Source organism: Medicago sativa, chromosome 1 (genome assembly GCF_051527215.1).
Source record: "Medicago sativa cultivar Bolivia chromosome 1, Bolivia_mono, whole genome shotgun sequence".
In the NCBI taxonomy this organism is placed as follows: Eukaryota; Viridiplantae; Streptophyta; class Magnoliopsida; order Fabales; family Fabaceae; genus Medicago; species Medicago sativa.
This window is the reverse complement of record NC_140749.1, coordinates 93,073,056-93,089,530: the sequence shown is the minus strand read 5'-3', so window position 1 is coordinate 93,089,530 and position 16,475 is coordinate 93,073,056. Positions and strand designations below refer to the sequence as shown.

Sequence of the window (16,475 nt, the reverse complement as noted above, 5' to 3'; positions counted from 1 at the left end):
AAATATGTCATCTCTAGGTTGTCCTTTTGGAGTGATATATTTTTGTTTACAAGTAAAAAAAAAAAAAAACAGGTCTTAGCATATTAAAAAATTAAATTTAGTTTAGCGGGTTATACTTGTGAGTTTCCGTGGTCTTTATCAAATTGTCAACAGACTCAAATAAAATTAAAAAATGATTGTGATTTGTGACCACAAAATAATATTAGGGGGAGTTATTGGTGATCCATCCTCGTATATTCGAAAGTGATCATTATTCTTTCCGTTATCTATCTATCTATATTTCCTACTTCCATTGGCTCGGCTTCATTGAAATCCAATGGATACGGTGACCTCAACTTCAGCTTCGCTCACTCTAACTCTCCCAACCGTTCCGGTTCGTACAATTACCTCTTCAATCTCCGTATCCTCATCTCTTCCCTTACCACGTTCTCACCGGTCAACTCGGCAAAGACTCTACTCTCTAAAAAGAAGCTTCTCGAATTCTTCTTCTTATTCTGTTCCTAAGTTTACAGTGAGTTGCGGTATCACGGAAATCAATGAAAGCCAGTTCAAGGAAACCGTATTGAAATCTGAGCGTCCGGTTTTAGTTGAATTCGTTGCTACTTGGTGCGGTCCTTGCCGTTTGATCACTCCAGCTATGGAATCCATAGCTCAGGTACCTCTTTCTCTCTTTCTAACTTTTTATTTTGTTTTTGCCGGATACTGAGTTTAAAAAAAATGTATTTTTTTTCTTAATTGAAACTAAATTTAATTGCATTATGCATGCAATTCACTGTTTAATTGGAACACTTCTGTGCGTAGATTTAAATTGCGGTTGTGTCCGCTGCAAACCGCAAAATGCTGTTGAATTTGCAGTAGTGGATAGCTCTAAAATCATTTATATTGGGCTGCGGAACTTAATTGAAACTGAAAGCAATGTTTTTGTGTGCGTAGACTATAACACCTCTTTTTGGGGTGTTGCATAAGACAATAGGTGTTAACAATGTAAATTTTTGTGTGTGGGGGTCTTTTGTTTTGTGTATGTTTCTATCTTCGATTCATGGTACATGTGGATTTCACTCGACAGGAACAATGTTCTTTGTACTTGTTTGTGATAATAGATGTTTTGCGAAAATTATGTGATCTTTCAGGTGCTGCTTTGATCGGTCCTTGTAGTATGATTGTAGACTAAATCTCAATTTTGCAAATCACATTACAACAAAATGTCTTAAGCTTCTGGCTATGAAGCACGGACACTCCTCGTATTAGGGGTGTCCCGGTGTCGGACACTTATCGTGCCGACACGACACCGACACTTGTAATTAGACTGAATTATGTGATTTTTTCAAATTATTAGTTGTGTCGGCGTGTCAGTGTCCGTGTCGTGTCCCGCGTCCATGTCCGTATCCGTGTTTCATAGGCTTCTGGTGATTGTTGCAAGTGCAATAACCGCGACGTTAGAAGAATGACTTTGAGGAAACAACATTTCTCTTTGTAATCTGTCTTCATTCTGTGATAAAAATTAGCGTTTGCTTGCGAGTTGGGTTTTGAAGGGAGGACTTTGGAGGGTTAAGTTTATATCTTTATATTATTTGATATTTTTAAAAAATTGGATGAACATGATAAATGATCATGTAATACTTCAATCACACTTAATTTATTTTTAAAAATGTTTATAGTGTCTTCAATTTTATTAAGAAAAAGGTCTTTCCCTCCCTCTTGTCCAAAACCCAAATTGATGGTCTGATTTAAGGTGTGTTAGCATTCATGATAGGATGCCGGGTCACTGTGTGTTGATTTGAATCTATAATTTCGAGCGACGGAAGAAGTACAGTTAGTACTGATTGAAATGTGAGAAAAGCAATGCTACTGCCATACCAAACAGAGGCTTATTAGTACTGTGCTTTGTTAGTCGTTTATCTTTTTTAGGTTAATGCATTATCATTCATACGAATGCAGGACATGTAAGAGACATTAAGTGAAAAAAAATTAATAGATAGTTATTGAGGCCCTGAGATTCTACCCTTAAAGCCGACATCATTTGCAAATTAAAGTCAATAAAAAATAGAATGCTTTATAATTTGTAGAATGATTGATATGATATTACTAGCCTAGGAGCTATTCTTAAACGTTCTTTGGGATCTTAGTGTTTCTCAACTGAATACTCTCATACATTATATTGCAGGAATATGCAGACAGATTAACAGTTGTAAAGATTGATCATGATGCTAACCCGCAGCTAATTGAAGAGTATAAAGTTTATGGACTTCCAACCCTGATACTCTTCAAGAACGGGGAGGAATTTCCAGGAAGCAGGAAGGAAGGTGCAATTACAAAGGTGAAACTTAAACAACATTTGGATGCTTTATTGGAATCAATATCAGTTACATAGTTATTCGTATTTATGATTCCAAATTGTGACCATTTTTGGGAAACTAGTAATATGGGAGCAGACCTGTTTCATTTAGCATATCAATCAGATTTTATAATTCGCTGAGTATAAAATCTGTATAATGTTGTATTTAGTATTGCACTTAAAAACTTGTGCGAGAAAGAGTGCCTTTGAAGTGTATAATATATACACATGTGTACAATTTCAAATTAAAATCGGTCTGATCTGTTTATGGTGATGATGATCTCACTTGTTTTTTGTACTAAGGAATTAGTAATGATATAAATTTATTTGTAAAGAATGACACAGTTTTGTAGCAGGTATATTGCTTAACTTAAGTAAGCTAGTAAAGCACCATAATATTTTAAGTGTTTGAAATTTGATGGCAAAAAACAAGTCAACAACTTTTCAAGTCATTCCATAATCTAGTTTGTTCTTTCGCATCAACGTACATTGTAAATGGGAACATTTGTTCAACCTTGAACAGTGACCTTACGATCATTATCGGCGACTGTGTCAACATCAGGAACAAATTTTGTCCATAACCAATTTGATTTCCATACTTTACTAATTTCTTCAATTGGGAGATTCTTTGTCTCGGGGAGGAAGAAGGCAATAAAGACGGTCATGCTGAGCACAAAACCAGCAAAGAAAAGACCAAACTTCAAGTGACAAAGCATGCTGAGGAAAACTTGAGCAACAGCAAATGTGAATAACATATTCACGGCTACATTGATAGCTTGACCACAACTCCTAGCTCAACCATCCAAATTGTTAGGTCGGACATCATTGTTGGGTTTGATCCCCACTCCACTTATTTTACAACGCCCTTTTGACTTGTTATGTGAATGATGGGTCGATGAATGAAGCTTATCGCCTTATTCAAATGATGATGATTCAAAGCAAACCTAGTACTGATGATGAAGAAAACTTGGTGGATGCTTTCTTCAAGGTCCTCAAGAGATTGGTTTTCCCCAATATCACTTCCTTTAGCATTGTGATTGATGGCTTACTAAAAAATAATCAGTTGGACCTTGCCCTGAGCAGGGGCGGATCTGAGATTTTTTTTAGGTGTGGCAGAAATTTACTTCAATGGAAATAATAAATAGGTAATTAGTGCAAAATTGTCAACAAAAAAAAGGTAGTTACTGTTAAAAAAAAGTAAAAACCAGATCCATTTTGGTAAGTAGTAAATAAACCCATTAAAATCCCATAGGGTTAAAATCCTAGCTCTATTTTACTGTACTGACACCCATAGCCGCCGCACATGTCCATTCTTTTCTTCTTCATTGTTACTCACCCATGACCCATCTCTTGTTCACATAAAATAGAAAAGAGTCTCTAGCTCCATCTTGCTCCACAAAACAGAGAAATGAGATTGAAAAATTGTTCACATCTTTTTTGTGGATTCTCTTGCTTCATCTCTTGTTTACATCTCTTAGGTAGATTTTTACACACAAGCATAATTGATCAGAAATATTGACTCACTATGAAACACTAAAACAATGGGTGTTTCTGTCTTATGAACACCAGAGATTCTTTGCTGTGTGTTGTGTTGTACTCCATCTATAGTCATTACTCTACTCCATCTCTAGGCTCTACTACTCGGGGAAAAATCTGGTGTGGCAATAGCCACACCATGCTGTACACAGATCCGCCCCTGGCCCTGAGCCTCGTTAATGATATGCGACAAATTGTTGATAAACCTACTATTTTGATTTAGAACGATCTGATCGATAGTCTCTGTAAATCCAATACATTGGAGAACTATGAGCTCTTGAGAGAGATGATGGAAATGGGAATTAAACCAACTCATTTCACTTATAACTTCATTTATGGATGCCTTTCTACAAGAAAGGTTGTCTCGGGAGGGTGCGATATGTTGAAGAAGATGGGTGCATGGATAAAACATACCACCATTCTTATGAAAGAGCTATTGGATCACTGGAGGGTGATAGAAGCATGTGAGGTTCTTGATAACATGGTTTAGCAAGGTTTCCTTCCTGATATAGTTTCGTATTCTGCAGCAATCGCGGCTTGGTTAACATTCAAGAAGTGGATCATGCAATGAAAATATTCAAGGACTTGTGGTCTCGTGTCCACTGTCCGAATGTGGTTTGTTTTAACGTGTCGATAAGAGGGCTATGGAAAGCCAACAGATTCACTTAGGGTGAAGATTTGTTTCATGAGCTTATTGAGAGGGGTCTTTCTCCCTCGGTTGATAAGGATATGGCGCTTCTTTTCAGAATGTCCCAAGAAGACAAGTAGCCTGGTGTCATTACATACACAACTTTGGTGGATGGGTTTTGCAAAGAAGAAAGGCCTGATGATACTATTTTGCTCTTTAAGATGGGAAAAAAAAAAGGTTGCTCTCCTAATCGAAGCCCTATGCTATTTACGCGAGATGGAATAGAGAGAAATGAAACCTGACTACATTTCTGTTGCATTGCTAAATGCATATCTGTCTGATCTGAATTTGACAGCTGCGTCTGAAATTTTTAGAGAAATGGTTGATTTAGGATTTTTCCAAAACCCCTAGATAAAAATTACCCTATTGCAGTAGATGCAATACTCAAGTTCTGTAAGGATGACAGACAGGAAGTCATGAGACATCCAAGTTCTAATGGAAAAGGGAAAAAAATTCCAACACAGTGTGAACTGTTGGAAGTAAAAGGTTAATCAAAGGGAATCAAATTTCTTTTGACATTGCTAGAGTAAGTAAATGTCACATATCAAATTGATGGGTTTGGCATAGAAATAAATGTACAAAAAAAACACATCTGTTACACTCCACTGGTATTTTGGCTACAAAGAGAATGCGAGCACTATATCACTTGTCAAGTTAGTGGTTGGAAGTAGTCAATGGGAGGAGGAGGAACAAGTGCAAAGGATATAATGGTTTAGTTTCAGCACACTAAAAAGGATAAAAACAATGGATACACAATCAAAGCACGTTTCCGTTTTAATCAAAGGCACTTTACTGGGAAACTTTGGAAAGAAGAAACTAGTTCTAATTAAGTTCCTGCTTTACTTTATGCTAAAATGAGCATGTCATTCAAAGAATATTTGCATTGCATAATTGTACCTACAAGTTACATTATTATTTATGGTGCCATTTTTGTCCTATGGATTTAAGTATTGGTAAACCAATGAGGCTTTATATCTTTTAGGGTGATGATAAATTCTTTACATGCTACCATTGACCTTCAAACAGTTCATACTTGCTTTAATTTGCAAACTGGTTGTGCTTCTAACCATCTGTGTTTAACAACTTGGAAAGAAGTTTGTAAAATATTAATATCATACTCTCGGGGAGGCAAATCACGGAGCTAACACGGGTGCAAAGGAGGGTTAAAAAAATCGATGCACATGTATATTTTTTATTTATGTTCTTACTTTTTGCTATTTATTAGTGTTTGTTGTTGATAACTTTGAATTCCTGGTTGTAATTTCTTTATTTTATTTTGTGGGACATCCAAGTTTTGTTCATAGAAAATAATAGTAATACTGAAATAGGATTTCATGCAATCATCAAATCACATATTCACATATTCGGATCGTTAGTGACTATTTGATCAAAATTAAATTGTCTAAAAAAAACATATTTAGTAGTTTTTATAATTCAAAATACAGATCTTAAATTTGAACCGTTAGATTTTGAGTGGATGTTCCCTAATCTCTTGAACATGAATGTTTCCTTTTGAGTTTTTTTACATGAAAAAACTATTCAATAATTAATATATTTCTTCTCTAATATTTTTTAAGGAACTAATATACACCAAAAGTTTTAAAAAGAATGTATATTTGCTTCAATCATGACCCACATAGTTTGTAAATATATTATTTTGTAAAGCACAATATAGCAACACTTTCTTTTTCAATACTTGCACTTTTATTAAGTGAAATCAATGTATGATTCATATTGATTTTATCCAATAAGAAAGTACTCCCTCCGTCTCTATATATAAGCATCCATTTGATTTCATTTTTGTCCCTAATTGTAAACCTCTTTCCAATACAGACTCAATACAAATTGTCTTAATATATTAGTAGTTAAGCAATATCAAATACAGATCAGATATTTGAACACTTGATACTATTTAGTAGTCTAAAAAACATATTTAGTAGTTTTTATATTTGAACACTTGATATACAATCAGAGGTGCTCACAATACAAATCAGATACAGACTCAATAACTTAAGAATTTCTAAGATGAAACTTTGAGACACAGAAATTCTAAGTGAATGCAGAACAATTTCAGCAGAGGTTTGGCACTTGTAAGAATGTTGTGAGTCTTTCGTTCAGCATTACCAAATCTCTAAGTCTTCACTCCATTATATAGAGGTGTGAAAGAGACGTTGTGAAATTGTCAGCACATCAAAGAGTCGTTGTTGAAGCTTGATCTTTCACCAATGATCTTTTGCCTGATTTGGTTGTTGTCCTATGAAGAACCAATTTGAAATCCATTCCCATTGTGAAGGAACATCTTTGCAGGCAAGTTGTTATTCTAGAGCTGTTTTCTTGTCTTGTAGCGTGGACACAAAACAGAGTAGTGGAGAAGGTGGTTGTACAGTTCGTACAAAGTACAATGTCAACGCTTTTTGAAAATAAGGTTCCAAGGCCTTCAAATCTTCACCAAAATGACCGTTGCAACCATCCACTAATCTTCTACAGTGTTTTCGAATCCAATAGACAGCTTTTGAAGTGTTGATCTTTGAATCTTCAGCTTGTGGTGATAATCAGCTTCTGATGAGCTTCAGCTTCTGATGAAGTTGCTTCTGAACTATCTGCTTCTGATGGCTATACGCTTCTGAAGGCTATACACTTCTAAAGGCTATTTGCTTCTGTTGACCTTCAGCTTCTGATGACTTTCAGCTTCTGATGATCTTCAGCTTCTGATGACGTCATCATTCTTTAGTAGCACTTATGACTTCAGATGCACTTCTTTTCAGATGCTTTCAAGCTTCCTTTTCTTTAGTCCATAGCTCTCTATTTGTTCTTCAGAATCTTTATATGATGTAAATTTTTAACTATGGTCATGTACACTTGAACAAATATTAGCTAGTCCAATTTACAATTTTTAATACCTTGTTATCAACAAAACTCTTTAAGGTTCATTGTTAAACACATTTTGTTCCAACAAACACAACCCTAATTCTTACTCCCTCCGTTTCAAAATGAGTGTCGATTTAGCCAAAAAAAATTGTTTCAAAATGAATATCACTTTCAGTTTCCAATGCAATAATAACTTTTTCTTTTCAATTGTACCCTCCAATTAATACTCTGCACACTACTTCCAAAGTATTACTTTTAAAACTAACCAATAGTTAATAAGGATAATTTGGTAAAATAACCATTATCTTTCTTTTAATCATTGCATTTCTTAATATATGTGTAAACACCTAAAACGACACTAATTTTAAAACGGATGGAGTAATATGCTTTTTTATCACAACATATATCCTCTTCATACAGCAAGTATTCACGTTTTACAATTCATGGCTATTAGCTAATATCATCATGCTCGACATGCCTAATCATCTTAGACAACACTATTGGTCTATTGTTCTTCAAAAAAAAAAAAAAAAACACTATTGGTCTATTATATTAGGGGGAATTAGTCACTTTAGTCCCTGAATGGGGAACGATTCGTCAATTTAGTCCCTGAATGCAGATAATATGCAAAACAGTCCCTGCATGGTCAATTTCAGGGACTAAAGTGACTAACGAAGTCTACATTCAGGGACTAAATTGACTAACGGAGTCTGCATTCAGGGACTAAATTGACTAACAAAGTCTACATTCAGGGACTGTTTTGCAATTTATCTGCATTCAGGGACTAAATTGACGAATCGTTCCCCATTCAGGGACTAAAGTGACTAATTCCCCATTAGATTAGTTTTACATTGAGACCACAGACGTGTAACTGCACTTTTTGCTTTTCTTAATTTTTTTTTTCTCACATACACTTTTTGCATGGGGACCACAAAAGTTTTACTAAAGCATTTATTAAGGGTAAACATGGAAAAATCTGCTTAAAATTTTGAGAAGATCAAGTATTGTGGGACAATTTTTTTTTTCAAATAGGTCATGTATTGTGGGACAATTTTTTTTAAAATGGTTAAACTAAATTTATATTGCTTGAACTTGATTTCACTCCGACAATACCAATCAAACAACCTCATTTTCAAATGCATTTTAGAAATAATTTCTAAATAAAAAACTGACTTAAGTTGACATCTCAAGCAAAAGACAACCAAAATCATTTTCTTTTTAGAAAGACAACCAAAACCAGATCATTAAATTAGTAGTTGAATAATGAGAAATGATATTTTGACAACCACTTTTTGACAACTTTTGGACAACTTTCTCTCTCATACTCACATGATGTTGTTATCCTCTCTCTTCCTTTTTCTCTCTCCATTGTTTTTGACTAATAAGAAGTGAGAAAAACAAGGTTGTCAACAAAGTTGTCATCAAATGGATGTCAAAATATCATTACTCTTGAATAATATAACATGATTCCATCTATGTCCCTGTCAGAAAACCTAGTATGTACTGTAACCAGTGCATAATACAACAGAGAAAGTGAACAGAGAAATAAAATAGGAAACAAATCAATGTCAATAAATAAAAACAAATAATAACTCTTTAAATAATTAGTACTTGAGTTTGAGATCACGAGTTTTTTTTAATACGTACAATCTTGATGAATTAAGAATGTGCTTTGCCATCCTGCCGATTTCTTCAATGGTTGATTAATATCTTCATTGGTCTCTTGGATTGGATCATTTTAAAACCTTCCAAAACTCTAGATCAAGACAAACGTAAGGGATGAGAAACAATTTTTTTTTTCTTCTATCGATTTGAGTGATTAATATTTACATGTACGCGTAAAAAAGATGTCTGTTTACAAAAAATTAAATTGAGTTTACTACCTCCGTCCCAATTTAATTGACACAATTTTGTTTTTCACACATATTAAGAAAAATGTATAAATAAAGGGGAAAGTGGAATATATTATATTGGGAATGATAAAAGTAGTATTATTTAGTGTTATATTGTATTGGGAATGATGAAAGTTGTATTGAAAATTGAAATGAGTCAGTTATTTTGGGACATTTTTTTTTAGAAAATGGGTCAGTTATTCCGGGACGGAGGGAGTAATAGTTAATAGAATTTTGCTCTCCACCCAGCACATTTTGCTCGCACCCTGCAGCCATGCCAAAATTACCCTTGCGCAAGTTAACTCACGCAGCGCAAGTTAACTCACGCTAATTTCCAAATTTCAAACGTGAAAGATGAATCACATGCATACAACATACCTACATACACAGCCTGGATACGTTAAACTATTATTATCATTCCAACACTTTGCTTATGTTCAAGAATCACGTGCATAGATAGTTAACATGCTCTTGGAATCTTGCCACGTGCCAAATTGCAGAAGACATAAAGATATTATGCTTCTTGCTGCTTGCTACGTGTTGAAGCAATGACATAATTAGCTGCTTGCAATGACATAATATATGACGCAAATATTGCTTGCTGCACCTGCTTTTGATTGCACAGATACATGTAGAATTCAAGCAGAAAGCTTATTGTGCAGACAAAAACCAGCGTGAGTTAACTCACGTGGGTGCGTGAGTTAACTCACGCAAGTGTAAATATAGGTACGTGACTTAAGTCACGCTGCGCTAGTTAACTAGCGCAGGGGTATTTTCGGGATGACTGCAGGGTGCGAGCGAAAAGTGCAGGGCGGAGAGCAAAATTCTAGTTAATAATTTATTTTGTAACAAATAATAAGTATTTTTAAAAGTTTTTAACTAATTTTAATAGATCAATTTCGATTGTATTTGAGTTGTACTACAATGATAAGCAGAACCAAAATAATTCCTATAAATTTTCATCTATAAAAAAAAAAAAAAAAAAAAAAATTGTCCTTATCTTGATACCCACAACCACCAACTTCTTCATTCTTCAATTTCAAAACTCTCTCTCTCTCTCTGATCTGCCCTACCACGCAGCTATCTTGAAATTCAAGTAAGAATTTCTCACACTAAAGCCGTCAATCAATCTTCATCATCACAATTCACAACACTTTTTCGCTCACACCCAAGCAAGTAACCAAAACCCCACTTCACACGCACAGATAAACTTTCAAACTTTACCCCCACCCCACCCCACTTCTTAAAACTTCTTCCAATAATCTTCTTCCGTTTTAATTTATTATAATAATAATCATCAAATCAAATAAAAAAGGTTTTTTTTTTCTTCTTATTAGGAATGTTATGTCGATGAGTTTCAACAAGAAGAAACACCACCAACCGCTGCAAAACAACATGCCTATCCACCCAATCAACGACATTCCTTCACCGTTCGGAGATCCTCCGTCCAATTTACCCTCATCGGAGCTCCGTGAAACGGCTTACGAGATTCTCTTAGCGGCTTGCCGGAGCTCCGGTCCAAAGCCGTTGACATTCATATCGCAGTCGGAGAGGGGAAATAGGGATCCGGCACCGGCGGCTTCTTTGCACCGGTCGCGGACTTCGATGGCGGCTAGTAAGGTGAAGAAAGCTCTTGGACTCAAAACGTCGTCGTTGAAGAATAAGCGTGCAGTGACGACTGGCGAATTGGTGAGAACGCAGATGAGAATCTCTGAGCAGAGTGATACTAGAATTCGAAGAGCACTTCTCAGAATTGCTGCTGCACAGGTTTCAATTTTGTTCTTAATTTGAATAATTAACTTTTTAAATATGTTAAAAAAATACAATTGGTTTTCAACTGGTTGACTTGTGTTGACTGCATTTTAGTTGGAATTTTGTGGTTGCTCCCAACTAAACTAATATCATATATATATATTTTGTTTTCTTTTCATAGCTTTAATAGTACTAAACCGGGGGGTTGAGTAGCTCAACGTGTTTGAGTTAAGGGTTTAAGTTTAAGGTGTTGAAGGTCCTCCTAAGTTCAAACTCAGACGAATGAGAAAAATACTAACTGAACAACTAATTACTAACTTGCCTTTTAATAGAGAACTAGTGCTAAACCTGATTATAAGACTACAATGTAACTAGGCAAGTGTTAGTTTTGCTAGTTATTGAGTTAAGTTAATTCTCCAGGGTTTGAACCTTGGACCTCATGGGTAGTATTTATCCGGTGTTCCTCAGCTCATCTGTTACTGTAATATTGCTTAGTATAGACATTTTGTATTTCACCTTCTTTTATTGCTTGTTTGTGGATTATTAAGTTCGATATATTTCCCACCGCTTGAAAAGTGTACACTTCATTTCATCCTTTTATGATTAGGATTAAAAAATGTTTATGATTAGGATTAAAAAATGTGGACTAAAATCTAAAATTTCAACCCGTTTGTTTTTTTTCTCCTTACATATGATTAATCACTAATGATAGCTTACTAGGTTTTTGTTCATGATATTAAAATAGCTTGGAAGACGCATGGAGTTGGTGGTTCTTCCGTTAGAGCTTATACCACTGTTCAAGACTTCAGATTTTTCCAGTCAACAAGAGTATGAGGCTTGGTTGAGAAGAAATTTGAAGGTTCTTGAAGCAGGGCTCCTCTTACATCCGCACATTCCATTAAATAAGGCAGACCCCTCCGCACAGAAACTCCGGCGCATACTCTCTGGAGCCCTTGAGAAACCTATAGATATTGCAAATAGCAGTGAGTCGATGCAAACCCTCCGGAGTATTGTTATCTCTCTTTCTTGCAGATCATTTGACGGGTCAGTTCCTGAGACATGTCATTGGGCTGACGGGTTTCCAATGAACCTTTGGATCTACCAAACTCTTTTAGAAGCTTGTTTTGATACTCATGTTGAAACATGTGTGATTGAAGAGGTTGATGAGGTCTTAGAGCTCATTAAGAAGACCTGGCTTATGCTAGGAATCAATGAAACACTGCATAATATTTGTTTTACATGGGTCTTATTTCGTAGATATGTCGTCACTCGTGAAATTGAAAATGATCTGCTTTTTGCATCCTGTAATCTGCTGGAGGAAGTTGAGAAAGATACTGAGGCCATGAAAGATCCTATCTACTCGAAAGCTTTGAGCTCCACGTTGAGTCTGATGTTGGGTTGGGCAGAGAAAAGGCTCCTTGCTTACCATGATACTTTCCATGACGGTAATATTGAATCAATGGAAAGCGTTGTATCTCTTGCTGCACTATCAGCAAAGATACTGGCAGAAGATATATCTCATGAGTATAATCGGAAGAACAAAGCCGATGTAGCCTACGCCAGAGTTGAAAATTATATTAGATCATCACTGCAGTCTGTTTTCACTCAGGCAAGTTCTATCACTTGAGCTTCCTTTCAGATAGTAAAGATATATGATTATTTTTTACAATTGACATTTATATATGGTATACTTTTAATACCACTGACTGAAATAGTAATAAATTAGTTGTTTTGCTCTATTATGGCGTTAATTACCTGTTTTTGGTGCCATTCATATGGCTTAACTCTTTTTAATCTCTTTTAAGGCAGAAATTGGAGAAAATGGACCCTAGCAAACATCTATCTAGAAAACAGAATAAAGCTTTTCCCATTCTTTCTGTCCTCACACGAGACATTACTGAACTGGCTTTCAAGGAGAAAGCCATATTTAGTCCCAAACTAAAGAGATGGCATCCTCTAGCTGCCGGTGTTGCGGTTGCTACCCTTCACGTGTGTTATGGAAATGAGTTGAAGAAATATGTTAAAGGCATCAATGATTTGACACCTGATGCTATAGAAGTGCTGATGGCTGCGGACAAGTTGGAGAAAGAGCTGGTGCAGATAGCAGTGGAAGATTCTGCTGACAGCGAAGATGGTGGAAAATCTATTATAATGGAGATCCATCCTTACGAAGCTGAAGCTATAATTGCTAATCTTGTTAAGTCATGGATAAACATCAGAGTGGATAGACTGGCGGAATTGGTTGAAAGAGTTCTGCAACAAGAGGTATGTCAAATCTTGTTGATCATAATCTTATCACTTTATATTATTATTTTTTTAAAATTTAAACAAATCCTTTGTTTTTTATTTTTTTTGCCTTTCTGATGATTTAAGATATTGTCAGATACTACCATTACTTTGTTATTACCTGCACTGCACATAAACATGGTTGTTGGCAAGTTTATAAGTTTTAGTATATTTTTTAACTTCACCATCCTTTCCTACAGGCATGGAATCCACAGCCAAACAAAGAGGGCTTTGCTCCTTCTGCAGTTCAAGTTCTACGTTTCATAGATGACACTTTGGAAGCTTTTTTCTTATTGCCCATATCCATGCATGCAGTTTTACTTCCTGAATTGATATCGGGTCTTGACAAATCCATCCAACAATATATTTTGAAAGCAAAATCTGGCTGTGGTATATATTCACTGCATTAGTTAGCATTTGATTTACAAAATAAGTTATTCAATCCCTTTATGACTAGGTTTTTCCCTTCTTATGGTCTGTACAGGGAACCGTAATACATTCATCCCGACTATGCCTGCACTGACTAGGTGTTCAACAAAAGGAAAATATCACGGTGTATTCCGGAAAAAGGAAAAGCCACAAATGACTCAGAGGAGGAAAGCCCTTGTTAGTACCACAATCGGAGATAGCTCATTCGATGTACCCCACCTGTGTGTTCGCATCAATACTATGCAGCGTATTCGCATGGAATTAGGGGTTTTGGAAAAGAGGATAGTTGCCAATCTTAGCAATTCTAATTCCACTGGTGAGAATGATATAGCAAATGGGGTGAGCTTCAAGTTTTCCGCAGCTGCTGCGGTGGAAGGTATCCGACAACTATGTGAGTGTATAGCATACAAAGCAGTTTTCCAAGATCTATGTCACACTCTTTGGGACAGCCTATATGTTGGAGAAGTTTCATCCGCAAGGATTGAGCCTTTCCTTCATGAACTTGAGCATTATTTAGAGATCATATCATCAACAGTGCATGATAAAGTTAGAACACGGGTAATTATTGAAGTAATGCGGGCTTCTTTTGATGGGTTCCTGTTGGTATTGTTGGCGGGAGGTTCATCTCGTGCTTTTTCTTTGCAAGATTCTTTTGTATTAGAGGAAGATTTCAAGCTTCTGAGTGACTTGTTCTGGTCAAATGGAGATGGATTGCCAGCCGAGTTAATCAAAAAGCAGTCTGCAACCGTTCGAGATGTACTTCCCTTGTTTCAAACAGATACACAACAAATAATTCAGCAATTTAGTCAACTTACTAAGGAAATGTATGGTTCTTCAGCTAAATCGCGGCTTCCATTGCCTCCGAAAGCAGAGAAATGGAGCCCTAGAGAACCCGACACACTTCTGCGAGTTTTGTGTTACAGGAATGATGAAGCAGCAGCCAAGTTCCTTAAAAAGAATTACAACTTGCCTACAAAATTCTAACAAATTGATAACTAACCCCTTTGATATTTTCACGCCTTGCCTTGCTATATATAAATTTAGTGGCTTCATTTTTTCTGTTCTCAATTTCCACTGGTAAAGAATGATGCCCTTAATTAGTTGTTTGGTTAACTATAGGAAATATAGTTTTCTTTTTTCTTCCTTTCCTTCCGGAAACTAAATATATGGTGGTGCTTTATCTTCAATAATGGTTAAAACTATCTTTGTACAGTTGTGTGATTCTTTGCTTGCTAAGGTGTTCGCTTGTTAATGTTTTCAGATGTGTGAAAATGCAATTTCTGATCTCACCGTGGTGTGGTGATTTGGATGCCAGAGAATATTTTGTTATCTTTTCTAATTTTAAAATGAATTGTTGTCTATTTATTATTGGTGCTGCACTGTAATTTTGTTTCTTCTGCAAATGATTTAAGCTTGGCCATGTAAATCTAATTAAAAAATTTATTTTGCGCAAGTTACATACAACAGTAATAGAATTTAATTTTAATGCACTATTAGTTAAAACATTTTGCAATGTCAAATTATCCCAAATCATTAACTATTCTTTTTACTATAGAAGTCCCCACATTTTAAAATATATAAAATAAAAATAATTATTAGAGATCCGGTGATTTTTTGTTGACAGAAACAAAAGCAACTCATTACATTCATAACATCAATCACAATACAATAAGGCATATGATCATGTATATAGGAACTAGCATATAATAATGATGTCTTTGCTAATAAATGAGCAACATTATTTACTTGTCTTCTAATAAATTTTATCTTGAAGTTTTAACAAAGACGAAAAGAAACTCCAAGCATTTAAAATGACACCAAAATCCGAGTTGATGTTAAGTTTGTTGAAGATGTTGTCAAGCACTTGCTACTAAGTTATTTTATTGCCTCCTTTAAGCGCCAAGGTTTTGCCCCAACCTTTTTCTTCTCCTTCTTTCCCATGGAATACTTGAAATTACAAACGGAAGCATAAGCCAACGATTCACTCCTCTGCAAAAGCCATTGACCCACCTACGCCTCACTTGGCACACAATTCTAAAGGCGTCTCAAGTTACCATGTTCCATTCTGAGTTCCTTCGGAGCAAGACACGATGGCCACCCTCTAGAGCCGAAGTAGGCGAGTAACGGGGTGGAGAAACATAAGGGTGAAAGGGCAACCAGGAATCCATGGAGGACCTGCACCAGAACTAGGTGTACCCCCCACCAATAGAATCCTGAAATACCTCACTACTAGAAGACAAGGGTACAAAGGCAATTAAAATTTGTTCCTAAGAAATGGACGCAACAATCAACAAGAGGAGGAAAAACAAACACTAAGAAACTCTCAAAAAAGAAAGAAACAACAAAACAACCACAAATCATTGTTAAGAGAGTTGGAAGGGGAAAGATATAGTAATGGCACCCTTGAGCATCCAGCGATCCAAAATCGATGAGATTTAGATCATCGGTTAATATCTTCATTGAAATACACAATGAATTCTTTCAACTGCCCCGACATCATTTGATGCTCCACAAAAAGTGGTCACACAGGCTTTTTCATTTGTGTAAAAGATGAACGAAAAATATTGATTAACGCAGCTTTTTCATTTACTTAATAAAATCCTACCTTCAGTAATGTACCTCATAAAAATGTTTTCTTAATTGATTCAGGCATGCTTCTATATGGATGTGGAGCTCAAGGGTATAATGA

General features: G+C 35.7%; 2 protein-coding genes and 1 pseudogene across 5 annotated transcripts; all 3 read left to right on the top strand.

Annotated features, from left to right (window-relative positions):
- The first annotated feature begins 295 nt into the window (after nt 1-295).
- THX (thioredoxin X) lies at nt 296-2,609 on the top strand. Its single transcript, XM_085740837.1, has 2 exons — nt 296-655; nt 2,165-2,609. Exons 1-2 carry the CDS (start codon nt 317-319, stop codon nt 2,369-2,371), a joined length of 546 nt encoding a protein of 181 aa, XP_085596963.1. The 5' UTR covers nt 296-316; the 3' UTR covers nt 2,372-2,609.
- Nucleotides 2,610-3,420: 811 nt separating this feature from the next.
- LOC146959267 (pentatricopeptide repeat-containing protein At2g02980, chloroplastic-like) lies at nt 3,421-5,175 on the top strand (annotated as a pseudogene). The gene has a single exon (XR_015024865.1). The product of XR_015024865.1 is annotated as a pentatricopeptide repeat-containing protein At2g02980, chloroplastic-like (transcript).
- A 5,172-nt stretch (nt 5,176-10,347) lies between these two features.
- On the top strand, nt 10,348-14,998 carry LOC146959266 (protein unc-13 homolog). 3 transcript variants are annotated; one of them, XM_085740827.1, is made up of 6 exons: nt 10,348-10,415; nt 10,657-11,086; nt 11,817-12,680; nt 12,881-13,336; nt 13,558-13,747; nt 13,842-14,998. In XM_085740827.1, the coding sequence occupies exons 2-6, from the start codon at nt 10,664-10,666 to the stop codon at nt 14,768-14,770; spliced, it is 2,862 nt and encodes a 953-aa protein (XP_085596953.1). In that variant the 5' UTR covers nt 10,348-10,415; nt 10,657-10,663; the 3' UTR covers nt 14,771-14,998. The 3 variants fall into 3 exon arrangements, with proteins under 3 accessions (XP_085596953.1, XP_085596954.1, XP_085596955.1); XM_085740828.1 differs by having other exon boundaries at nt 10,348-10,491; XM_085740829.1 differs by lacking the exon at nt 10,348-10,415 and having other exon boundaries at nt 10,655-11,086; nt 11,792-12,680.
- The last annotated feature ends 1,477 nt before the right edge of the window (nt 14,999-16,475 follow it).